This window comes from Haliaeetus albicilla, chromosome W (genome assembly GCF_947461875.1).
Source record: "Haliaeetus albicilla chromosome W, bHalAlb1.1, whole genome shotgun sequence".
Classification (NCBI taxonomy): domain Eukaryota; kingdom Metazoa; phylum Chordata; class Aves; order Accipitriformes; family Accipitridae; genus Haliaeetus; species Haliaeetus albicilla.
The window spans coordinates 44,629,468-44,656,102 of NC_091515.1; the positions used below are offsets into that span (position 1 = coordinate 44,629,468).

The 26,635-nt window shown below is 43.8% G+C and overlaps 1 protein-coding gene across 1 annotated transcript in view; it reads left to right on the forward strand.

The window, feature by feature from the left end:
* The first annotated feature begins 2,303 nt into the window (after positions 1-2,303).
* The window catches only part of LOC138683546 (proprotein convertase subtilisin/kexin type 5-like), a 244,874-nt gene continuing 220,542 nt past the window's right edge, over positions 2,304-26,635 (forward strand). The window contains exon 1 of the mRNA XM_069775528.1: positions 2,304-3,031. Within this exon, the coding sequence (XP_069631629.1) occupies positions 2,834-3,031 (198 nt within the window). The 5' untranslated portion in view covers positions 2,304-2,833. The remainder of the gene's footprint in view (positions 3,032-26,635) is intronic.

The following is a 26,635-nucleotide window of genomic DNA, read 5'->3' on the forward strand; positions in this document are numbered from 1 at the left end:
TGTGAGAAACTAGGAGGCATAGTTGGCAAAGGTTTGAGAGGCAGCTTCAGGGTTGCTCTTGTTTCTGTTTAATATTTGTGTTGCCTCAAGCCTTCAAAAGACTGATTAACAAATAAGAAGGCAGTGATAGCTTAAAGAAAAAAACCCTAAAACATGAGAAGTGTGGTATGCTTGCTATTCAAGTGAGATGGGTTAACCCTGGCTGGACACCAGGTGCCCACCAAAGCTGCTCTATCACTCCCCCCTCCTCAGCTGGACAGGGGAGAGAAAATATAACAAAGAGCTTGCGGGTTGAGGTAAGGACAGGAGAGATCATTCACCAATTACCGTCACGGGCAAACCAGACTCAGTTTGGGGAAAATTAGCTCAATTTATTACAAATCAACCAGAGTAAGGTAATAAGAAATAAAACCAAATCTCAGAACACCTTCCCTCCACCCCTCCCTTCTTCCCAGGCACAACTTCACTCCCGGATTTCTCCACCAAGCCCCCCCAGTGGCACAGGGGGACGGGGATGGGGTATACGGTCATTTCATCACACGTTATTTTCTGCCGCTTCATCCTCCTCAGGGGGAGGACTCATCACACTCTTCCCCTGCTCCAGCGTGGGGTCCCACCCACGGGAGACAGTCCTCCCCGAACTTCTCCAATGTGGGTCCTTCCCACAGGCTGCAGTTCTTCACGAACTGCTCCAGCATGGGTCCCTGCCACGGCATGCAGTCCTTCAGGAGCACACTGCTCCAGCGTGGGTCCCCCACGGGGTCACAAGTCCTGCCAGCAAACCTGCTCCAGCGTGGGCTCCTCTCTCCACAGATCCACAGGTCCTGCCAGGAGCCTGCTCCAGCGCAGGGTTCCCACAGGGTCACAGCCTCCTTCGGGAACCCACCTGCTCTGGCGTGGGGTCCTCCACGGGCTGCAGGTGGATATCTGCTCCACCGTGGACCTCCATGGGCTGCAGGGGGACAGCCTGCCTCACCAGGGTCTTCACCACGGGCTGCAGGGGAATCTTTGCTCTGGCGCCTGGAGCATCTCCTCCCCCTCCTTCTTCACTGACCTTGGTGTCCGCAGGGTTGTTTCTCTTACACGTTCTCACTCCTCTCTCCGGCTGCCATTTCTGTCCCTCCCAGCAACTTTTTTCCTTCTTAAAAATGTTATCACAGAGGCGTTACCACTATTGCTGATTGGCTTGGCCTTGGCCAGCGGTGGGTCCATCTTAGAGCTGGCTGGTATTAGCTCTGTCAGACACAGGGGAAGCTTCCAGCAGCTTCTTACAGAAGCCACCCCTGTAACCACACCCCCCCCCCCCCAAAAAAACCTTGCCACACAAAACCAATACATCAAAGACTGTTTAGATTATGTGTACTCAAGGTAAAGCTTATCTAGTTTAAGATTCTGTTTACAATAGAGGATGCTTAAGGAGTGTTTGGATAATAGTCAAGGCATCAGATAACAGACATTTCAGAGTTACAGACTTGCTAATCAAGGACATACATCCTCCTTCGAGGGGTTGGCAAGAGAAACAAAGTCCCTGGTGTCCTCAGATGATGCATGACCATAAAAGGACAAAAGGAGTAGGGGTATTCTTCCCCAAACGACTGCCAAAGACCACCAGAGACCCCCACGCAGGCATAGAAGACTCTGGGATGATTGCTCAAGAGAACAACATGTCATGCTTGCTCAACATAACGAATATGCAATAGTTAGGCGGCACATATATATTAGATAGGCGTGGTGTTTTAACTGTAGTGTCTAAGTATGATCTGAAAAGCTCAGTAGGTGTGCTTGATTTGTGGAAATCTTCCACCTTGCACCCTGTGCAGAATAAAGCAATGTCTCCTCTCTAAACATACTTTGTGTGTTTTGGGAGTTACTTTTTCATCAGGTAACATTTGGATTCATTCTTGTAGCACCCAAACATCATCGAGGTGGGCCTCACCGTGCAGGGGTTGCACAGGCACATCCCTAAGCACCTCCTTGGCTCCAGGACCCTGAGGGGGCACAAAGGAGGTGCTGCAGACGGTGCCATACATGGGGCCTTGCTGCAGGCCTCGCACCTCACGCACGGCTCCCACAGTCTCAGCAGCAAGAGCGGCAGATTCCCGGCCCGATGGAAGAGGGGAGCCCTTGGGCGCAGGGACTCAGGTGTCTGGGGCTGGCGGTAGCTCCGAGCGCTCGTTGCACGGAAGAGAGCGAAAGGGGGCGGCAGGGCACAGGGCCGGCACGACTGCCATTTCCCCTGGCCCTCGGCGCTGCCGGGCGGTGGAAGGAGGGAAGGCGGGAGGAGGAGAGAGGGAGGAGGGAGGGAGGTAACCGAGCCTGACTGAACTGAGGCGCTCAGCTGCCAACACTCACACTGCCTGCTGCTGCTGCAGTGCTGCTCCGGGACTCCAGACAAGAGGGGGAGAGGGAAGGAGAGGAAAAGCGAGAAGCAGGAAAGGAGACAGAAGATCACTAGAAGGGGGAAATCTGAGAGAGGAGGGAAGAGCAGAGAGGGGAGAGAAGGAACCCTCCTCCCCAGAGAAGACTTTCCATGTAGCTGGGGACAGAGGGGGAAGACTGGAGCTCAGAACCCGTGATAAAAGCTTTCCAAGCAAGTTGAGCAATTTACTTAATCCCCGAAGAGCAGAGGGAGGAGGAGAGATCAATAATCATAATTGCTGATCATAATCATTATTCCCAGCCCCTCATAATTTAACCCCCAAACAGTTCAATGCACTATTCCAAGCTCTTCCTAGTTTCCTCCTCGGGATAACTTCGGAGGACTTTGCCGTCGGGTTCGCCTGGAGGTCAGCCTCGGAAGAAGGAAGTTTTGTGGGGGTTCTGCGCAGAGAAGATGGACTGGAACCGCCGCTGCTGCTGGGGAGGCAGAGGCGGCGGGGACCTTCTCTGCCGGCTCACTCTGGTGCTGGGGTTTCTGCTGCCCGCCTGCAGGACGCGCCTGTACACCAACCACTGGGCTGTGCGGATAACTGGGGGACTACCGGAGGCCAACAGGATAGCTAGCAAATACGGATACGTCAATATAGGACAGGTAACCCTCCTTCCAACTACTTCCGAGTAGGCAGCGTCGGCGCAGCCAGCCGGTGGGGTCTGCTACTCGCCTCGCGGCTCCCGCTGCCACCCCGCGCCGCCGGGGCAGGGGACGGGCAGCTGCAGGGCGGGCTCCCTGGCCCCGGCGTCGCCCTTACCACGTCGCAGGCCCCGCCACCGCGGGGAGGCCCGGAAAGCCCTCTGCCGCCCCGGCCTCCCGCCGCGGGGCCGGGCGACTGGAAGAAGTGATGCGTGGGGGCAGGTATAAAGGAGCTGCACCGGATCGAGTCAGCTTGTGCAGTCGCAGTGCCCCCTCTGCGGCCAGGTGCGGAGCGGGGCGCGAGTTGCGGAGCCGTTCGCAGACCGAGGGGTGGGGGTGGTGGCCGGGAGGCCCTGCCGGGGCTCTGCTTGCCTCCTCGCGCTGGTTCCGCGGCACCACCCCCCGCCCCCCTCAATCAAAATAAAAGAGGAGGTTCGCCTTTTATTGAGCGTGTGGTGTCCCCGGGAGCCAGGACGTGGTAGCTGCGGCCGTCTGCCCGCCCGGCACGGGTGGTATCTCGTTCCCCCCTTTTGGCAGGGCGTGCGGAAGGGAAAGGTGATAAGGGTGGCCCTGGGGCTGCTTCCGGGCGTGCGCTGGCCGCTACAACTCGCGGCGAGCCTGGGGGCACACGGAAGCAGGGGTCCTACTGGAAAGGGGGAACATGAAGAAGGGGGCCGGGGCACTGCGGTGTAGAAGGAACCTTTGTGGGTCTACCCTGAAGGTCAGACCTGGCCGGCCTCCCTGGCAGGGCCCATGCTCTGTCATGGCCCCCATGTTTCTGTTCCACAGTCCAATAGCCACTGCTTTCTGCTGGGTTTGTTGTGAAATGAGGGAAAAGAAGTCAGCTCTTGGATGCCAGCACTCTTAAAGTAGAATTATACAGAACTTCCTTGATCTTTGCCTGATCAGTTAGGTGACACCTAACTGGTCAGAGTTAGGTATACATGTAACTCTGAAGAGTCCACAGATGTTTAGCTAGAAAACACCTGGAACTAGCTATATCCAGAAAACAGTCCGTGATAAAATTCTTGGATCCAGACAGATCCAGGAACTACAAGTGAGGAAACACCTGGTTCTCACTGGATCCAATCACACTGAAAAATTCTCTGCTGCTATAGCCTAGGCACAGTTGCTGTTAAAAACATAAGATCTCTTTTTTCTGACACATTTTCTGCCACAGTATCCTAGGCTTTCCTGACAGTTGGCCTCAAAATGTGAGCCACATATGCGGGGCTTATAAAGCTGAATGCCTAAAAAATAAACAAGTCTGTTGCATGCTTGTGTGCAAATATCCAAGCACAGATCATCCAAGTGACACTTACCTGATTGTTATTTGTGTGGTAAAATGAGTTCCCACATACTGTCATGGACTCAAAAGTTTGAAGCATGTATCTCAACTGTTCCCAATTATTGCACACCTGAATTTTAACAGTTGTACAGTTTATTTAATATAAATAATTTGCATAAGAAAAGATGGAAAATAACATTGAGGCAGTACAAAACATGGTGTATAAAGACTGAGTACCAGCTTCCCTCTTGGAGCACTTGTGCAGGTAGGCAAGGCTATTCCCATTTGGAGGCACAAAAATTCAGGAGGAAGTTTTTGTGTCAAAATTGAATCCACATCTGGAAATTGTCATTTTTATAAGATGAAGGAATCCAAGAGTAAAGTTTTCTGCATTGATGTGTTTTATTTTTTTCTTATACATGTCTTTTGCTCAAGGTTTTTTTTGTATATTCCTATCTGGGCCTTTACAATGCTGAAATAAGCAAGAGTTAGCTGGTTGGAGGATTCACTTCTTCCCCTTTTGTCTTTTGCCAGGCCAGCTGGCTAATTCAGGACCTGCTTTTTTATATCTAGCACATCCAAATCTCCTGTTGGATTAAGAAAAGAATGTAGTAAGCCACTACTGTCTTCTTATGTGTCAGTGAAGTGCCATGTACCCACCTATGACATATTAATAATGGATACATTACTGATCAGGTGTACAGATAGGAATGAGAGAAAACAGAGACTATGAATAATGAATGACTGAAAAATACATTACTAGGTATACAGATGAAAAGAAGGCATATGTGAAGGGAGTCAATACTGTTGTTTAGTTATGCAGATAGGGAGAATGCAAGTAGAACAGAAATATAAGAATGTTAAATGATGCATGCATGAGAAGGAAAACTGTAGTAATAATATGAACTAGACTGATGGGTGAATTCTAGTCTTCTGGCTGTTACGAACCTTAAAGCACAAGAAGCAGGCAGTGAGCATACGCAAAGAAATTCCACAGAGCTTCCTGTACATAATTTTGATTTGGAGTGCTAGATTTCATTCTGTCCTGCCAATGTAGAGCTCAGAGCTCTACAGTTGTACAGTTATTATTTGTCTTAAGAAGTTTTATACATTTGCACAGTCTTACTTAGAATTTCCTTTCATGGGTATCTTTTTAGGATGGCCAGTTTTAGTTTCTGATCATTCCTAGCAAAATCATCTCCAGATGGTATTTCTTTCTCAGCATGTTCATTAGTATGGTGGGAATTCTGATGTTTGCAGTGAATCTGTTCTTCTTTTACTCCTACCCTACAATACAATTTTATCAGACTGACCTGGTCACTAGATAGGACTTAGAATTTAAGAATTCAGAGTGCATAAGATAATCAGAATGTCTATGATCTGACCATACATGGTTTAACATATAAATTATGGTTCAAAGCCTGCATAAAATAATTATAACTGTATTTCTTAAAATGTACAAAAAATGTGTATACTTTTTTGTGAAGCTTATCAAACGTATGTAGAGTATATCACTTGTTAGAGATGGGTGAAGAGGAATAAGGCAGTTGCATTTTAGAGAAAGGAAGCTAGGAAGAGTCAGGACTGATGAGTAGGATTTGGCTGCAACAGGCTTTTTGCACAGATTTGGAAAAGCAGGGCATTATTTGACTCATAACCAAAACAGGAAGTGCAAAAGAATCTATAAGAAGGGACAAGAATTGTCTGTTTATTATTGAGAGAAAACTGAAAATAATTTAAAAATCTGTACTTGAGTGCAAGATGTTGAAAGACTTTTTTTTATCTGAATACAGTATCAAAGCACTAAAGGAGAGATAACCAGTAAGCGGAATTCTGTTAGAGGCAGGACTTCCCATGCTTAATGTCTGCATATTGTAGCAGCTACGGTCAGGTAGTTAAACTTTGGTTTTGCAGATAACATCTCTTCTAGTTAAGCTGAAACATTGTGATTAAAGCTGAATATGTCAGTAAGAGCTAAGCTGTTTGCTTTTGCTTGAAGATGGCAATTGCATAAAAGTACACATACCTAAATAATCTGAAATAGATGACAAAAAGTGTAGTGCATTAAGCATAATATTTCTGATTAAATTACATTAAATTTGAGAGGTCATATTTAAGAGGAAAGTGCAAAAATCAAAATCAAGGTCCCACTACAGCTGACCCAAAGAAATGACTCAGTACAAATGACCCAGAAAAATAAAGGAATTAAAATATTCTAGATAAAAGTTAATGAAATTGTGTGTAAAAAATGGAAGTCAGGTAGGCACAATTGCAAAGTTGCAAATCTGGAGGATTCTGACAACATACTTAATTGCATGATTAGAACTGAAGGGAACAGTGGAAAAGAGGGGAGGGTTGTAGGTGTTATTCTTACCAGCTAGCTTGTCAGTTTTGAATGAGTGGAGATACAAGAAGCCATGAGAGAGAGAGATGTTAGGATAGTGTAGGAGTAAGGCAGTTAAGAGTAGGCAATATTTGGGTTGTGTTTGTGGAGAAATGACATTGAAATATACATTAAGTTGGTCAGTGGAGACAAGATGGTAGATACAGCAGCTGTGAATTGTAAACATCAGCCATGATCCCTTCTCTCAGTTTTTGTTATTTGGTGCATTCCTGGTAATAGACAGAATTTAGCCCTCCCTTTTGGTGCTCATGTGATTTCCAGTAAAATAATATTCAGCTGAGCCTTGAAATATCTGTAAGTCCATTTTCATTGCCATGATGATGCCAGGAAAGCTACAAAACCTGGCTGAATGATTGGACCAGTCAGTCAGAAATAGATGGATGAAAGGTATGTTAAAGGAGGCCTAGAGATCACCTGCTGCTGAGTAACTGAGTTCTGCAACTCACAGCTTCTGGTAAGCTCCTGTTGCTCTTAAATTCTCCTTGTGGTCTCTATCCCTTGTTACAACTTCCCAGAAATGTGAAGCTTCAGCTTCTCTGCTTATTGAAAAAAGGAGTTTTCCATGAACTTTTTGGAGATATGGCACAAAAGAAAAATAATTCTGTTACTCTGTACTTCAGGCTCCATATTCTGGTTCTTGTTTCCTATGAATTGCCCCAATGTACTGCTCATTTATCCTGTTTTTTCCTTACCATTGCCAATGTGAAATTGATAGTAGACATAGAAGTTTGGTTGTCCTTCACAGATATTTGAATTCTTACAGTGAATCTAGTGAGACTATCATTCATTTTCTGCATGTATGGCTTGGAAAAGCAAAGAGCAGCAACTTAGACCTATCATTATATCAACTGTTATTCAATTTCTGTTCAAAGACTCTTTTCCCCATAGAACTGAATGAAAGTTAGGTATCACAAAAATTGAGGCAGTAGATCACCTTATCAACTGAAGCAAGTAGGTGGGATATCCTTCTGAAAGTCTGTGAATTTGATTGCTCTAGTTAGTGCCACGAGTTTGGAACTTCTGACTTGAACAGTAGGGCCTGCTTGAGCTGACACTCAAATCAATAGGCCTTCATTTAAGGCCTATTAAAGGCTTTTCCCATGACTTGAAGCTTGAGTACTTAGTTAGTGATAATGTAACATAACCACAGCTGCATTAAAGCTAATGGAGCAAACACAGTGAAGCATCAGTCAGTATAAGCTACAAAAGAATTTGGAGACCAGTAACTAGTGGTGTACCCCAGGGGTCAATACTGGGTCTAGTTCTGTCTAACATCTCTCTCCAGGTAATTTGTCTTTTGGGCTGTTTGCGGCTTCACCAAGGGGAAGTCATGCTCAATCAACTTGATAAACTTCTATGATGAAATGACTGGCCTGGTAGACAAGGGGACAGCAGTGGATATTGTCTAGCTGGACTTCAGTAAGGCCTTTGACACTGTCTCCCATAAGATCCTCATAGACAAGCTGTATGGATAAGGAGACAGTGAGGTGGGTTGGAAACTGGCTGAATGGCCAGGCCCAGAGGGTGGTGATCAGTGGTGCAATGTCTAGTTGGAGACCAGTAACTAGCGGTGTACCCCAGGGGTCAATACTGGGTCCAATCCTGTTCAACATCTTCATTAATGATCTGGATGATGCGGCAGAGTGTGCCCTCAGCAAGTTTGCTGATGACACAGAACTGGGAGGAGTGGCTGATATGCCAGAGGATCATGCTGCTATTCAGAGGGACCTGGACAGGCAGGAGAAATGGGCTGACAGGCACCTCATGCAGTTCAAGAAGGGGAAGTGCCAAGTCCTGCCCCTGGGGAGGAACAACCCCAGGCACCAATATATGCTGGGGGCCACCCAGCTGGAAAGCAACTTGGCAGAAAAGGACCTGGGGGTCCTGGTGGGCACCAGGTTGAACATGAGCCTGCAATGTGCCCTTGTGGCAAAGAGGGCCAATGGTATCCTGGGCTGCATTAGGCAAAATATTGCCAGCAGGTCGAGGGGGGTGAACCTTCCCCTCTCCTCAGCACTGTTGAGGCCACACCTGGAGTCCTGTGTCCAGTTCTGGGCTCCCCAGTACAAGAGAGACATGGGCATACTGGAGAGAGTCCAGCAAAGGGCCACGAAGATGATGAAGGGACTGGAGTATCTCTCCTATGAGGAAAGGCTGAGAGAGCTGGGACTGTTGGACTGTTCAGCCTGGAGAAGAGAAGGCTCAGGGGGGATCTTATCAATCTATATCAATACCTGAAGGGAGGGTGCAAAGAGGACAGAGCCAGGCTCTTTTCAGTGGTGCCCAGTGACAGGAGAAGAGGCAATGGGCACAAGCTGAAGCACAGGAGGTTCCATGTGAACATAAGGAAACGCTTTTTTACTGTGAGGGTGACTGAGCACTGAAACAGGTTGCCCAGAGAGGTTGTGGAGTCCCCCTCCTTGAAGATATTCAAAAGCTGTCTGGACATGGTCCTAAGCAACCTGCTCTAGGTGGCCTTGCTTGAGCAGGGGGGTTGGACCAGATGACTTCCAGAGGTGCCTTCCAACCTCAACCATTCTGTGATTCTGTAATGAGTCCCAAGACCTCCTGTCTTCGATTGGGCTTTTGAATAGCGTAAACATGTAAAGTCATAGCTTAAATGCATAGATGTGATCTTTTTCTTTCCTCATCTATTTCAGACATGTCTGGCCTACTGATTCAAAGAAATTGACTCAATAGTTTGATTAACTATTAAGTAGGTATTCTTTATTGGCAGCGCTGGATGCACGGGGGATCGCTCCACCTATCGTGCACACCGTCAGGTCTAATTGTGCAGGTTAAATACATGTTCTATATACATATTCACTAGATTTCCAAGAAATGTTATACATATTCATTAGTTTTCCAGGAAACTATTAGCATATGCAAATGTCCTTTACGCAGGCGCATTGAAGGTCTCTGGTGGTCTTCAGGAGTCCTCCGGTGGTCTTCCATAGTCTTCCTCACTTGTCCGCTATTTGACCCTTCTCAGGTGATTCTGCGCAGTATGGTCTTTTACATGTTTTAATACATCACTGCTCGTTAGTGTTCTTATTATCTAAGTTCTCAGTAGTGGTGTAAAAACCATATGGTTAGTTTAGGCTAAATTATCTACAAGGACGAGAACAAAGGCAGGAGTTCTTATCTTTTCTGGCCCTATCTATTCAAGCAAGGCCTCTACTTGAGCCTTCTCGACAAGATCGTAAATTTATCAAACATTTAATTAAGTTTTGTGATTGTTCATGGTTCCTTCTTGCTCATCACTCCCAAGTACCAGTCTCTGACAGGCTTAATCCTTGACGAGCACTAGTCTTTGGTATGTAAAGTTACAGAGAGACAATCATTAAGCAATTAGCAGTTCGTTCTCTATATCACTACCCTTCGTTCTGCAATGAGCATGGGGGGGGGGTGTGTGTGAGGTGAGAAAGAGAGAGAGAGATGGTGCAGGGTTCTTTCTGGATCTCAATAAGAAAGGCCCAACAACAAATGCCTACATAAAATATCTGTTTTAATAAGACAGAATAAGAAGAGGAATATGGATAGCAAGTAAATCTTAACTTCCCTTCACATGCTGGGAATCCTGTGTTCGTGTAGCATCGGACAGATCCCGGATGGATTTACACATGGCTCCGCAGATCCTGTTCATGGAGAGAGGTTCCTCCCTTGTGGCCAGTCGAGCTATTATATAATTTCCTTACATATATCATTTCCTTACAAGAAAACAACTCTATTCATAAAGGATGTTCACATGAGAACTTCTTGCTGCTCTTTTAGATAAAGACACACAGGTGGCATAATTGCCAATACCAAGTGGGAACTGCCTGCAGGCTCCTCTGTTACAATGAGCTGGCTGAGTTTATCTTGCGACCAAGGAATTTGTGCAGCACAACACAGGCCTAGGCCTACTCAGGTTAATTGTTATGTGAATCACTAACTCCTAAATGTGCAATGGTTTCTCAGTCAAGATCAATACATTCCACCCCTTGATTCACATACAGTTTACCTTTCCCAAAGATATTATAAGTTACAGATTATATTAATAAACTGTTCTGCTAATAGGAAGCTTCCTGACAGGTTGGAATATTATCTCTGTCACAACATCCACCAGTGTGCAGCAGAGGGATATTCCAGCAGATTCCCTTACAATGGCTACTCATGCTAACATAGGGGCTTCTCAAGCCCTAAGTACAAGGCCCAATATAGCAGACATAGCTTTTTCAAGATCACTAACTCCTTGAATACAATGTCTTCTGCAAGGCTCCCAATACACCCTTGAACTGCAATTAGTAGTTTCTCTAGTGAACAAATCTTTGTCTCGTGAAAAGTTCCTCTCTGCTCTTCGTGAATGGGTCTTTTAAGAAAGCCAGGTAATAGCAATCCCTCTGGGGTTGTGATAAGGTAGTATAAGGCAAAGCAGCCAAAGAATGGCTCTAAGTTGCACACTGGATGGAGCAATGTGGAACATATTCTGTCCCCAGCAGTTCCCTGATTAAATATTTTACCCTTCTGTCTCACAGTGGCTACACAGAGCAGACCTTTCTCTTAGAGCAAAGTGTCTGTCATTGACTTTTGGGAAAGTTTGGCTGTCTAGATGGCAGCTGCTGAGGATTAAACATATTAAAACATATAGTATGTGTTGCATTTTGTACAATTGGTGGAAATATGACTGTGCTAATAGAGTGGAGATTCGTTGCCTTTCAGTGAAAGAAGGAAGCTTTCTTTTGATATAGCCATGAAAATTATAGTATACTGATATGTCATCTTGGTTCCTATGGTTTTTCTTTGTTTCTTGTAAACACAGCTTCTCACTGGATATAAATTTGTGGTTTGGTGCTAAAATATTCTTAATAGACTGGAGAAAGGAGCACCAGCTTATAGAGGGATGACTTGTGAAACATCTGAGAAGCTGGGAATGCTTCTCCTGACTTTGATGCTGAAGCCTTTTGTGCTCTTGAGCTGATGACTTAAACTTTTTCTCCCTACTTCTTTATTTATAGAGACAAAAGAAGAGAAACACCAGTAAGTGGGGGTAGACACATGAGTTTCTTTTCATTTCAAATATGTGGGCTTCAAAATAAGGAAAGCTTTCTAGGTTTGTGCTCTTCTGAGTGCTTCATCAGTCTGGGCTATCAGGAGCAAGGGATTTCTCATTCAGGCAGGAGACTTTCCTTGAGGCTATAAGAGAGAATGAGATAAACAAACAGCTGATATCCCCAAGGGGACAGAAGAATGGGAGAGGTGAAGATATCTTTTCTGTGGCTCCAACAAGGAAGAGAAATGCTACATTAATTAATATAGGAGTAAACTTTAGAACCCTCTGTTCCTTTTTCTTCCTTAATTCTAGACAGGGTCAATACTTTTCTAAATCCTGTCTTTCCTCTCCTAATTGTATTCTTCCAGTAATCTTTCTTTTCTGATCTCTTCCAAGGTCTAGAGGCTTACTCCCCACCTTCTGTCACCCTCAGGAGGTGACAGACTGCCAGACTGCCCTTTCCCTGCTTTTTCCTGCCTACAAGGAGTACATGCTGTTTACAAAAAAACACCTAAGCAGGCTAAGCTTGAGGAGCTGCCTGGGAGCCACTGTTAGCTATATGGATTTGGTTTTTAAGATAAATAGTAAACAAAAGATAACTTATTGGGAGTTTACAAATTTAAAGCCAGCAAATCACACACAAAGAGATAATAAATATTAGTTAATTTCAAACTCGAGGTCCCAATGATGGCACAGAGAAGATGTTGTGTAGCAAGATCAATTGATCAGAAAGAATGAGAAGAATGGCTGTTTTCCATTTTCCAAATCTATTCCTGATGGGAGGCAAAAGGAAATCTTGCAAACTAAGTGGTTGAAATTGGAAGACTAGAAAAAAGCATTTCAGCTGAGAGAAAAGGGAGCTTAAGCTAAGATAAAGAGCCTAAAGTAAGGTTGTCTTCAGCAAAGGCAAGATCAGCTATGCCCACATCTTTCCTGGCAGGTATTAAACCTATTTTTGAAGGTCTTCAGTAAGGAGACTCCACAGTGCCAGGGCATGGTCAATCTAGTGGTTCATTATCCTCATTGCCCCCTTGAAGTCTAAGCTGCATCTGTCTTCCTGCAGTTTAAAGCCTGCACTTCTTTCTCTATGAACATAAAGAACAGCAACAGTGGAAAAGTTGTAGTGTTCCATTCTTCCTTCCACCCACTTTTTTCTTTTTTCATCCAAGCCTAGTTCTTTCACTTGTTTCACATAGGTCATGTTTTCACTGGTCAGTTTTGCTGTTTAACTCCAGTCTTTCTAACTGATCCTCATCTTCTTGAAAAATAGATGAAATATTCCTGCTAGAGCTTTACTGCTGAGTAGAGAATAAGAATTCCTTTAGGTGTCCTGAGGACAGCACTCCTATTTACATATCCTATTATGGTGCTTGTCTTTCCTGTGGCTGTATGACATTGTTGACTTATGTTCAGCTTGTGATCTGCTATAGCTCACAGACTGATTCTGCCAAATTTGTAGACAGTTGTTCTCCAGCCTGAATTTGTCCAGTAGATTATTCTTGATTAGGTGTAGCATATGTCTGTGCTGAATTTTGTCCTATTTTTCCAGACCTCATTTTCCAGTTTGTCAAGTTCATTTTGAATTCTGTTCCTGCCCTTCAACATGCTTGCAGTCCCTGTTTCTTGTTGTATGTATGCTTAACAGGTGTATTTCCTCTGCCAATATCCAGATCACTAATGAAAATCTTGACCAAAAATAGTTTCTAGAAGAACTCTGGCAGGCAGTAATTTGCTGCCCAAGCAGATACATTAATGTTACCTATATAGTTTTTACTTACCATTCCATAGTTTAATTTTAGGCACTACTTCAAGAATTCAAAGGGGACTGTCAATCAAGTAATATTTGTACATATATTTATAGATGTATATATATTTTATAAACATATTAATATATTTATATATAATCATCTATATTATGTATAGATGTGTGTATATAATCATAGATTTGTATATATATTTATAGATGCAATTTTTAATTTGCAAAGTATCAGCTCAAAATAAATATAAAAATCACAGTGATATTGGACTACATCATCAGGTCCAGTTCATTGCTGTTATAAGCCTTTAAGTCTTTACAAGTGGATCTCTTTCCACTGGTTTTAAATCAGTTTAAAACTTACCAGTTTTAAAAGTGGTTAGGTTACTTGTCCTCAGTCTGGAAAGCTGTTTCTTCACTGACTTCCAATTTACAGACTAAATTTAGTCATGGTTAGTACATATCTATTTGTTCTTGTGCTTAAATAGCTCTTCTGTTTCTCCAGTGCATTTGCTGGGGGAACCAGCCTTTGGTTTCCCTAATGTAACTTCTGTTTTCCTTTTAGAAGGATGACTCCCATGGTCATCCCAATTGCTGTGTTTTAGTTGAAATCTGTTTATCTTGACCAGAAAGATGGCCAGCTTGTGTACAGCCTCACCACTGCTTTGTACAATGTCATAAATAATTCTCTGGGCTTTGTCAGGCAAGATATTTCCAGTATCATATTTGCATGTTCTATGATTCTGTGATTGACCAGTATATCTTTCTCTTCCTTTCTAAATTATGAACTGTAAAATCACAACATATATGTCAGCCATGGATCTGATTAAATCATATGACCCCTAGTGAGGAACTGTGGTGTTCTTTATCATGTGGCACACACAGGAAAAAATGTGATCAAACAGAATCCTGCTTGCCAGAGATCCAGCCTGAGCTGGATGTGATTTCTGTGTACTTAGAAATTTTAGGTTTTTTTGTCCGGATACTTGTCCAGTCTCTCAAATGAAAGTAAACTTTCAGTGTCCACAATATTCTTTGGTAAGGATTTTAAAAGTGTGCTACTTCACTGTATGAAGAACCACCTCTCTTTTGCTTGTTTTGAACCTGACTTGTACTAGCTTTGTTTGACGGCATGTAGTTCTTTTGTACTGAAAGAGACTGTGAAAGTGAATCCTCGTCCACTCTTCTTATGCCATACATGATTTTTTAGATTTCTAACATTTCTCCCTAAATTGTCTCTTCTCTGGACAGAAGAGTCTTAGCTTACTTAGCTATTCCCCATACAGAAGGTGTTCCACACCTTTTTGTCCTTTGAAACTTTGCCAGCTCTATTATGTCTTCTTTGAATAAAGGAAACCAGAACTGCACACAATACTCAAAGTATGGGAATGTCATGGATGGAGTGATGACTTCACTCGCAAGAGAGAAGCAACAATATATTTTATTGATATAAGACAGTGAGTTAACAAAGTTTGATAGTAAATGTGGCAGTGGTTTAACAAGATTCGATGGCAACTTGATATTTACTGCATAGAGGACAGGGTCAGACAAAACTGTCAGGGAGACCCTCCCATTGAGTCACGAGGTTCAGAAAGGACCCCCTTGTGTTCTAAACTCCTTCTCAGAGGGAAGTTTAGGTGCGGCTGGATCCAGACTTAGTCCCAGACTTGGTCAATGGTTTATGTCTAAAGGATTATATATGCGCAATCAATCCTTTATATCACTTAGCTAAGATTTCAAAGTTTAACATGCTATTAATAATTTACTGAGAATCTGTTACGGCAAAGAATCTCTCAGCCTCGAGGAGTAACCTTGAGAGGCATCCCTACTCAAGGGGAGATCATGGTGTGCAGCCGGCTGCTGTGCAGGAGAGCTCAACGGGCCCTGGGCTGTCCACTATTTATGGAGTAGGATGATTGACCTATAGTCATATTTGCATACTAGCCATATTTTGGTTGGTGCATGCTCAACTAGCCCTTGGCTATTGTGTTGTTATCTGTCTCTCCCATGTCCACTTTGAGCTGGACTGACCAAATGCATCCATTACGACCGCCACTGGTGGTTATCACTTGAGCAGGGTTACGGGAAATAAAGGTCAGGTTGTGGAGGGGGGGAGCACACCGTCACAGGGAAAACCTTGGATAATCTGTATAGTGGCATCATGATGTTCTCTGCTTTGTTTTCCATACCTTTCTTGATCATTTCAAGTATGTGATTTGCTTTTGGGGCTACTACTAAGCTGAGGTTTCCATGGACCAGTCTGCCATAACCTTGAGATCATCACTCCTCTGTGGTACTGGGCAGCTCAAAACACTTCATCTTATGTCTGAAGTTAGGATTATACATCAGTTCATCTACATTTATCTACACTGAATTTAATTTGCTATTTTATTGTTGGCACTCAGTTTTGCAAGGTCCTGTAGCTCATGCATAGTCAACTGTAGCTTTTACAGCTATGATTGGTAACAATAGCCGATTTCTACACCTCACTGCATACTCCCTTTTCCATGTCATTTTTTTGTGAAATAGTATAGGTCCCAGAAAAGATTTTAGCACAGACTCTCGCAGAACTCCAGTGGGGACCTCCCTCCATTGTGAGAACCAAACTAATTATTACTAATCTATGTTTTCAGTCTTTTAACTGGCCGTTTGCTTGTGCAAGGACCTTCCTCTTATGGCATGGCTTCTTAATTCCTTAAAAGCTGTTGGTAAAGGACATTGTCAAAAACTATTTGGAAATCAAAGTAGAGTATATCTACTGGGCCACCTTTATCTGCATGCTTGACCTTTTCAAAAAACACTAATAAATTTGTAAGGCATAATTTTCCTCTGTTTGACTTTTTCCAAGTAGGTCATTTTTTATCCAAGTGTCATCTATCTATCTATCTATCTATCTATCTATTTATCCTATCTAGTAATACTCTTTTTTCTTATAGTTTCTACTCATTTGCCTAGTAGACACCTGCAAGTCTATAGTTCCCAGATATCCTTTTTAAAAATTGACATCACATTTGTCACCCAGCTGTCCTCAGATATGAAAACAGTTTTGAAAACCTCAGTGAGAGGTTTCATGCCACTGCTCCTATTACTTTCAATTACTTAATTTACTTATTTTTTTATTCTTCCTATTTTATTTCATCCTTATTCCTTTAGAATTCTTGGATTGCAGGATATTTGCGCTTCAAGTATCATATCTCAAGTAACCCATCAGAGCTGAACTGAAGCAAACAAATCAATCAAATGCTAAACTGAAAATTATTTTATGATCTGTAGGTACCCTGGTATCCAGAGGGCCAAGGAGGAGAATGAACAACATTGGCAGGATGTACTGAGTTTGCGTGGCAAGGTTTTGGTAGCGGGGGGCTACAGGGGTGGCTTCTGTGAGAAGCTGCTGGAAGCTTCCCCTATGTTCGACAGAGCCAATGCTCCAAGACAGACCTGCCGCTGGCCAAGGCCGAGCCAATCAGCGATAGTGGTAGCGCCTCTGTGATAACATATTTAAGAAGGGAAAAAAAGTTGCGGTGGAACAGAAACTGCAGCTGGAGAGAGGAGTGAGAACATGTGAGAGAAACAATCCTGCAGACACCAAGGTCAGTGAAGGAGGGGAGGAGGTGCTCCAGGCGCCGGAGCAGAGATTCCCCTGCAGCCTGTGGTGAAGACCATGGTGAGGCAGGCTGTCCCTCTGCAGCCCATGGAGGTCCACAGTGGAGCAGATATCCACCTGCAGCCCAGGGAGGACCCCACGCCAGAGCGAGCAGGTGGATGCCCGAAGGAGGCTGTGACCCTGTGGGAAGTCCGCACTGGAGCAGGCTCCTGGCAGGGCCTGCGGATCTGTGGAGAGAGAAGTCGACGCTGGAGCAGGTTTTCTGGCAGGACTTGTGACCCTGCGGGGGACCCACGCTGGAGCAGTGTGCTCCTGAAGGACTGCACACCATGGAAGGGACCCATGCTGGAGCAGTTTGTGAAGAACTGCAGCCTGTGGGAAGGACCCATGTTGGAGAAGTTCGTGGAGGACTGTCTCCCATGGAAGGGACCCCATGCTGGAGCAGGGAAAGAGTGAGGAGTCCTCCCCCTGAGGAGGAAGGAGCAGCAGAGACAATGTGTGATGAACTGACCGCAACCCCTGTTCCCCATCCCCCTGTGCTGCTCGAGTGGAGGAGGTAGAGAATTCGGGAGTGGAGTTGTGCCTGGGAAGAAGGGAGGGGTGGGGGGAAGGTGCTCTGAGATTTGGTTTTATTTCTCATTACCCTACTCTGGTTCGATTGGCAATAAATTAAGTTGATTTTCCCCAAGTCGAGTCTGTTTTGCCCATGATGGTAATTAGTGAGTGACGTCTCCCTGTCCTTATCTTGACCCATGAGCCCTTCATTATATTTTCTCTCCCCTGTCCAGTTGAGGAGAGGGAGTGATAGAGCGGCTCTGGTGGGCACCTGGTGCCCAGCCAGGATCAACCCACTACACAGGGCTTTAAGCTGAGAAAGTTCCCCTACCCCTCTTGGAAATCAGTAGCACAGCTTCATTGAAGGAATGGACTATAGAATAAGCTCTGATAGTAGTTTTATGAGTTGGAAGTGGAGAGGAGCCAGTGCAAATATTTGAACAGTGGTCTTATAGCTCAGATTAGCTTTTTCTGCTTTCAAAGAAAAAAGCACTTCTCTCACTGGACCTCAAAGAAAAAGCACTTCTCTCACTGGACCTCAGAGACAGTCTCTGAAATATTGCTCAGCAAAGCATTCAGTTGAAATTTGTAAAGATCTCAATAGCCTTTAAACATGAATATTAGAAATACAATTGCAAGTACCCTGATAATATCAGAGAGTCTGACAAACCAGATGCATTCCATCATTGCCACACAATAAGAGCTCCAGCCCCAAACAGCATTACATTATTATAGTTTGATATTGCTTTCAGTTTTCTTCTCGGAATATTTCCCTTTTGCTCCAGCCAAATCATTCCTCTTCTTTGGATCTAAAGCATAACATTAGTATGATTTTATTCACATCTATTTGAAGTGCAAGGTCATTTCCAGAGAGGATACACATCACAATATCTGGGATTTCCTTGAGGCTCTGACACGTGCCCATCTCTGCATCACTGTCGTTATACCTTTCTGCCTGTCTGGTTGAGAGATACCTTTGGTTCAGTACTAATCACCTTAGGGAAGTTTAAATATCCCTTATCACTGAACAGATCCCTCCCTATAGTTCTTAGGCCAGTATATGATGATTGTGGCCAACTGACAAATCACAAAGTTATCACCTGGGCAAATTGCTAAATACAAATAAACAGGGTTGCTGAGCCTTGATTTCTAAAAGACTTAACCACCCTATGACACAAGGTGCTCTGGACTGCATTGGTAAGGGCAGCAATAAATATCTCATCAATAAATGCTTCTACCATTGCAATAGACTGCTCTTTTGGAAGCTTTCTTATAAATAAATATAATGTCCATCTTGTGAAATTTAAATAACTTCCATTTTTTGACTGGAAACTAGGAATATTAATCTGACACATTTAATTACATAGTGAGCAAGTTCTAGTGGTGGCTGGTATCTTTGGTGATTTCTTAATCTTTCTGACCTTGTAGGACTGATATGGCATGAAAAAAAAAGTTTCAAAATGGAAATGCAAATCCATTTATATAGAACACCTGGTTTTATCCAATTCATTGCTACCATTCCAGCTGACCAGCTTTCCCCTATTTAAGTATTTCGATAACAATACATTAAACAAATATACAGCAGAAACATTTCTCCTTTCTCCAAGGAAATGCAGTTTGAGATATGCAGCTAAGCTTTCACTCAACCCTCAAATTCTAAGATTTTGTTTTCCAGACAATTAGGCTGCTAAGGAATATTCTTTAAATGTGTGAAATGAACATTGTATGCAAGCTTTGACCTGATTTTTGTCATTGGTTTTAGTAACTTTAGATATTTAATCACAAACTATAATTGGCTATCAGTTCTCCTTGACTTTTCTCTGTAGTTTGAAGTAATTTCACAGCTGATATAACAACCTAGGCATTAAGATGCTAACTTACTATAGAATGTAGGCCTTGTTCCTCAATGAGGTCTAAATTAAAAAAAATTAAGTGTTTCTTCATTAAGTGCTTATTACAGCCCCCATTAAATACAATGAAAGATCCCACTGATTCCAATGAAAGATGAATTGAACCTTAATAGATCTTCCAGCACTACGGAAGCTGGCAGAGAAGGAGTAAGACCTATATATCTGAATTGATACATGTTCCATTTTTTCCCGCTGTCATTGGAGATAGCTACTTTAAATTGAATCTTACCTGACTAGGCCTAGACTTAACAGTCCCTTGACGTGCTGTAATCTTCTTTTTTTCTCATCAATAAACATTAGTTATGATGATCAGAATGTAGATGAAGGCCTATCCAGGGGGGTGCCTAGGCTCAGTCAGGCAGCCCCACGCATTCTCACAGCCTCTGAAAAAAGAAAAAGGAGGGTAATTGTCATAGGTGACTCCCTTCTGAGGGGGACAGAGGGCCCAATATGCAGACCCGACCCATCCCACAGGGAAGTCTGCTGCCTCCCTGGGGCCCGGGTAAAAGACATTACCAGGAAACTCCCGGGTCTGGTTCGTCCCTCTGATTATTACCCATTGCTGGTTGTGCAGGTTGGCAGTGATGAGATTGCAGAGAGGAATCCAAAGGCAATCAAAAGGGACTTCGGGGCACAGGGGCAATTAGTGGAAGGATCGGGAGCACAGGTAGTGTTTTCCTCAATCCCTTCAGTGGCAGGGAAATACACTGACAGGAACAGGAAAACACACCTGGTTAATACGTGGCTCAGAGGCTGGTGCTGTCGGTGGAATTTTGGTTTTTTTGATCATGGGGAGGTTTACATGGCACCGGGCTTTCTGGCGACAGATGGAGTCCAGCTATTTCAAAGGGGGAAAAGAATCCTCGCTCATGAGATGGCGGGGCTCATAGAGAAGGCTTTAAACTAGGTTTGAAGGGGGTAAGGGATAAAACTAGGTGCACCAGAGATGAGCCTGGGGGCAGCATGCCGATGTTAGGAGTGGATTCGATAGGCCAGCTCAGATGCATCTATGCCAACGCACGCAGCATGGGCAATAAACAGGAGGAGCTGGAAGGCATTGTGCAGCAGGATAGATATGACGTAGTCGCCATCACAGAAACATGGTGGGACGACTCCCGTGACTGGAGTGCTGCAATAGATGGCTACAAGCTCTTCAGAAGGGATAGGCAAGGTAGAAGAGGTGGTGGGGTGACTCTCTGTGTTAGGGAGTGTTTTGATTGTACAGAGCTCCACAACTGTGATGACAAGGTGGAGTGCTTATGGGTAAGGATGAGGGGGAAGGCCAACAAGGCAGATATTGTGCTGGGAGTCCATTATAGACCGTCCAAGCAGGTTGAAGAGACAGATGAAACATTCTACAAGCGGCTGGCAGTAGTCTCAGAATCGTGTGCCCTTGTTCTTGTGGGGGACTTCAACTTTCCAGATGTGTGCTGGAAATACAACACAGCAGAGAGTAAGCAGTCTAGGAGGTTCCTGGAGTGTGTGGGAGATAACTTCCTGACACAGCTGGTAGGTGAGCCAACCAGGGGAGGAGCCTTGCTAGACCTACTGTTTACAAACAGAGAAGGACTGGTGGGAGGTGTGATGGTCGGAGGCCGTCTCGGGCTTAGCGACCATGAAATGATAGAATTCTCGACTCTTGGTGAGGTAGGGAAGGGGGTCAGCAAAACCTCCACTATGGACTTCCGGAGGGCAAACTTTGGCCTGTTCAGGACACTGGTTGAGAGAGTCCCTTGGGAGACAGTCCTGAAGGGCAAAGGGGTCCAGGAAGGCTGGACAGTCTTCACGAAGGAAGTCTTAAAGGCTCAGGACCAGGCTATTCCCATGCGCCGCAAGTTGAACTGCCGAGGAAGACAACCGGCCTGGCTGAACAGGGAGCTTTTGCTAGAAGTCAAGAAAAAAAGGAGAGTTTATCATCTTTGGAAGAAAGGGAAGGCAACTCAGGAGGAGTACAGGGATCTTGTTAGGTCATGCAGGGAGGAAATTAGAAAGGCAAAAGCTCAGCTAGAACTCAATCTGGCCACGGTCGTAAGAGACAACAAAAAATGTTTTTACAAATATGTTAACAATAAAAAGAGAGCCAAGGATTCTACCCATCCTTTATTGGATACAGAGGGGAAAATTGCCACCAAAGATGAGGAAAAGGCTGAGGTATTTAATGCCACCTTTGCCTCAGTCTTTAATAGTGAGACCAGTTATCCTCAGGGTACTCCGCCCCCTGAGCTGGAAGACAGGGACGGAGAGCAGAATATACCCCCCTTAATCCAGGAGGAAATAGTTAATGACCTGCTATGACACCTGGACACTCACAAGTCTATGGGGCCAGATGGGATCCATCCAAGAGTAGTGAGGGAGCTGGCAGAGGAGCTTGCCAAGCCACTCTCCATCATCTATCAGCAGTCTTGGTCAACAGGGGACGTCCCAGATGACTGGAGGCTTGCCAATGTGACGCCCATTTACAAGAAGGGTGGGAGGGAGGATTCGGGGAACTACAGGCCTGTCAGCCTGACCTCGGTACTGGGGAAGATTATGGAACAATTTGTCTTGAGTGTGCTCACATGACATGTGCAGGACAACCAGGGGATCGGGCCCAGTCAGCATGGGTTCTTGAAAGGCAGGTCCTGCTTGACCAACCTGATCTCCTTCTATGACCAGGTGACCCGCCTAGTGGATGAGGGGAAGGCTGTGGATGTTGTCTACCTTGACTTCAGCAAGGCCTTTGACGCTGTCTCTCATGGCATACTCCTTGAGAAGCTGGCGTCTCACGGCTTAGACAGGAGTACTCTTCGCTGGGTAAAAAACTGGCTGGATGGCCGAGCCCAGAGGGTTGCGGTGAATGGAGTTAAATCCAGTTGGCGGCTGGTCACAAGTGGTGTTCTTCAGGGCTCAGTTTTGGGGCCGGTTCTCTTTAATATCTTTATCAATAATCTGGATGAGGGGATCCAGTGCACCCTCAGTAAGCTTGCAGATGACACCAAGGCAGGGTTGATCTGCTTGAGGGTAGGAAGTCTCTACAGAGGGATCTGGACAGGCTGGATCGATGGGCCGAGGCCAATTGTATGAGGTTCAACAAGGCCAAGTGCCGGGTCCTGCACTTTGGTCACAACAACCCCATGCAGCGCTACAGGCTTGGGGAAGAGTGGCTGGAAAGCTGCCTGGCAGAAAAAGACCTGGGGGTGCTGGTTGGCAGCCGGCTGGATATGAGCCAGCAGTGTGCCCAGGTGGTCAAGAAGGCCAACGGCATCCTGGCCTGTATCAGAAATAGTGTGGCCAGCAGGAGCAGGGAGGTGATTGTCCCCCTGTACTCAGCACTGGTGAGGCCGCACCTCGAGTACTGTGTTCACTTTTGGGCCCCTCACTACAGGAAAGACACTGAGGTGCTGGAGCATTTCCAGAGAAGGGCAACAAAGCTGGTGAGGGACCTGGAGCACAAGTCTTATGAGGAGCGGCTGAGGGAACTGGGGCTGTTTAGTCTGGAGAAAAGGAGGCTGAGGGGAGACCTTATCGCTCTCTACAACTACCTGAAAGGGGGTTGTAGTGAGGTGGGTGCTGGTCTCTTCTCCCAAGTAACTAGTGATAGGACAAGAGGAAATGGCCTCAAGTTGCATCAGGGGAGGTTTACACTGGATATTAGAAAAAATTACTGAAAGGGCTGTCAGGCATTGGAACAGGCTGCCCAGGGAAGTGGTAGAGTCACCATCCCTGGAGGTGTTCAAAAAACACGTAGATGTGGCACTTCATGACATGGTTTAGTGGGCATGGTGGTGTTGGGTTGACAGCTGGACTCAATGATCTTAAAGGTCTTTTCCAACCTAAATGATTCTATGATTCTATGAGTCTATGGTTCTATGATGTTGATGTTTTCTTTCTTAATAAGTTTGAATGTTACATAATATATAATAATTTGGGGTTGGGGTGTGGTTTTTTTTTTTTTTGTCTTGGTTGCTTACTCTTTTTTTCTTTACACTTGCCTACAGATTCTGTCATATGTATTTTTTTTCCCTATTAAGAAATTATTGAACTTCAATTACTCTATAGGATCCTATCCAGAAACTGTTACTCATATGAATAGTTGTTGCTCAAGTTCCCTTATACAAATTAAATGAGATTATTTGTGGGAGTGGAGATTGCTTATATAAATAATGGTTACTGACAAACATCACTTTTCTAGAAAATAATATAAACTTTTGTACAGCTCTAACATTGATCAAATAAGATTGGTGAATATATCAGCATCATGTCTGGTTCTCAACAAGTTTTGCATTTGTGTTTGGTTAAGCCCACTCTACAGAGTGGTAGATCATCAGACTTTGATACAGTACAAAGTCAAAGAGGTATGTTGTAGGTTCACTGTAAAAGAGCAGTGGATTTAGTACCTCCATACATCATCTAGATGAACTTAACTGATTCCTAGATACTCCCATGAGTCACTACTTCATTACTCTTCAGTAAATTGTTTTTGTGATAGAGAAGGAAATTACTTAAATCAAGTCTCCTGTGAAAGTCAGTTAAATGAAAACTTTGTACTTACTGTGACCAATAAGCTGAATTCAGATTTGAAAGACAATGTACAGTGTGAAAAGGTTTATTACTGGCAATATAAATGCTCATTGGAAACAGTTTGACTACTGTAGGTAACTGCTTTAGTCAATTTGAATGTTATAAACTCTGTTGCTATTAATGTGCTTAAGATGTTTAAATAACTGGATAGAGATATAACAGCATATCTAACTTGGTGCCTAGTTCTTAAATCTTTTACTTATACAAGTTTTCCCATTAGATTTGATTTCCCTTGATATTTAACTTTTAAATTCAATTAGATTCCATAGACCTATTTCTAATTTACAGTTTTGTAAATGAGAAGACACTTGATTCCATTGGGAATGAGCAAATGTTTACAAGCTTCAGGACAGGTACCATGGTTATTAAATACTTCATGATCAAGATTTAAAAGGAAATGAAAATGAACTTCCTTTGCTGTATGTTGTGGTTTAACTCCAGTAGGCAGCTAAGCACCACACAGCCACTCGCTCACACCCCGCACAGTGGGATGGGGGAGAGAATTGGAAGGACAAAAAGTGAGAAAACTCGTGGGCTGAGATAAAGACAGTTTAATAGGTAAAGCAAAAAGGCGCGTGTGCAAGCAAAGCAAAATAAGGAATTCATTCACTACTTCCCATTGGCAGGCAAATGTTTAGCCGTCTCCAGGAAACCAGGGTGTCCTGGTTTCGGCTGGGATAGAGTTAATTTTCTTCCTAGTAGCTGGTATGGTGCTATGTTTTGGGTTCAGTATGAGAAGAATGTTGATAACACTGATGTTTTCAGTTGTTGCTAAGTCATGTTTAGACTAAGTCAAGGATTTTTCAGCTTCTCAAGCCCAGCCAGCAAGAAGGCTGGAGGGGCACAAGAAGTTGGGAGGGGACACAGCCAGGGCAGCTGACCCAAAGTGGCCAATGGGGTATTTCATGCCATGTGATGTCATGCCTAGTATATAAACTGGGAGGAATGGGGCTGGGAGGGATCACTGCTCGGGTTCTAACTGAGCGTCGATTGGCGGGTGGTGAGCAATTGCCTTGTGCATCACTTGTTTTGTATATTCCAATCCTTTTATTATTATTATTGTCATTGTATTATTGTTATTATTATCATTATTAGTTTCTTCCTTTCTGTTCTATTAAACTGTTCTTATCTCAACCCACAAGTTTTACTTTTTTTTTTCCGATTCTCTCCCCCATCCCACTGGGCAGTTGGGTAGTGAGTGAGCAGCTGTGTGGTGCTTAGTTGCTGGCTGGGGTTAAACCATGACACAGGGCTTCATCACGAGCAACAGTTACTTGTGAAGACAAACACCATAACTCCGAATGTCCCCCACTTCCTCCTTTCCCCAGCTTTTATTGCTGAGCGTGACATCATATGGTCTGGAATATCCCTTTGGTCAGTTGGGGTCAGCTGTCCCAGATGTGTCCCCTCCCAACTTCTTGTGCACCCCCAGCCTACTCGCTGGTGGGACAATGTGTGAAGCAGAAAAGGCCTTAACGCCTGGACACTTTGTAAGCACCGTTCAGCAACAGCTAAAACATCTGTGTGTTATCAACACTGTTTTCAGCACAAATCCAGAACGTAGCCCCATACAAGCTACTATGAAGAAATTTAACTCTACCCCAACCAAAACCAGTACACTGTGAAACTTTTCTTGTTGTAATTTTTTAAAATATAAAACCTATTTCTTAACTAACCTTTATACTGTTTGCATGTTTGAAATAACTGTTTCAGAACCTTGTCAAGCCACATTCTTCTGCCATCCTTTTTACTAGGGCAGATTAAAATAATAATTCTTAGTGTGATTAAACACATATTAGAGTAAAGCTATTGATGCAGTTCTAATTTATATCTTTTAAATATCTGAAATTATTTTATGAATTCATACTATTTTCCAAGACTTGTGACCTCTTTTATGAGTTAATGCTTTCCCATTCTTGAAAGATAGTTCTTTTAAAACTTAGTTGTGCTAAGGCCTCTCTGTTAAGTTTCAATACATATATGTTGGTTTTTAGCTTTTTTCATGTAATTTCAAGTGTTAAATAAGGTTGCAAAGAGATCATTAATGTACTGGAATCCCAAAAAGCAGAATTTCATTTGACAATATGTTTCAAAATAGAACTGCAATACAATAGATGTATGCATGAGATATGATCTAGGAAGTTTTGTTGAATGCATCCTGAGCTTTGTAAAAGTAATTAATCAATTATTAGTCCACCTTATTGTCTGGAGGTAAATTATTTTGGTTTGTATTGCTAAGTATATTTTATAATATATTTAGAATAGAATATTTCGCTATTTAGAGGAGTAGAATATTGGAATTGTAAAAATTTTAGACTGTTCCTAACTAGGAATTTAGAATTCTACATTTAAATTTAGATTCTAATTTGAATTAAATTTTAATTATAGTTTAGAATTGAAGCTCTAAATATATTTAGATTGTATTCTTGAACAGAACAGCAACCCTTGAAAAGAAA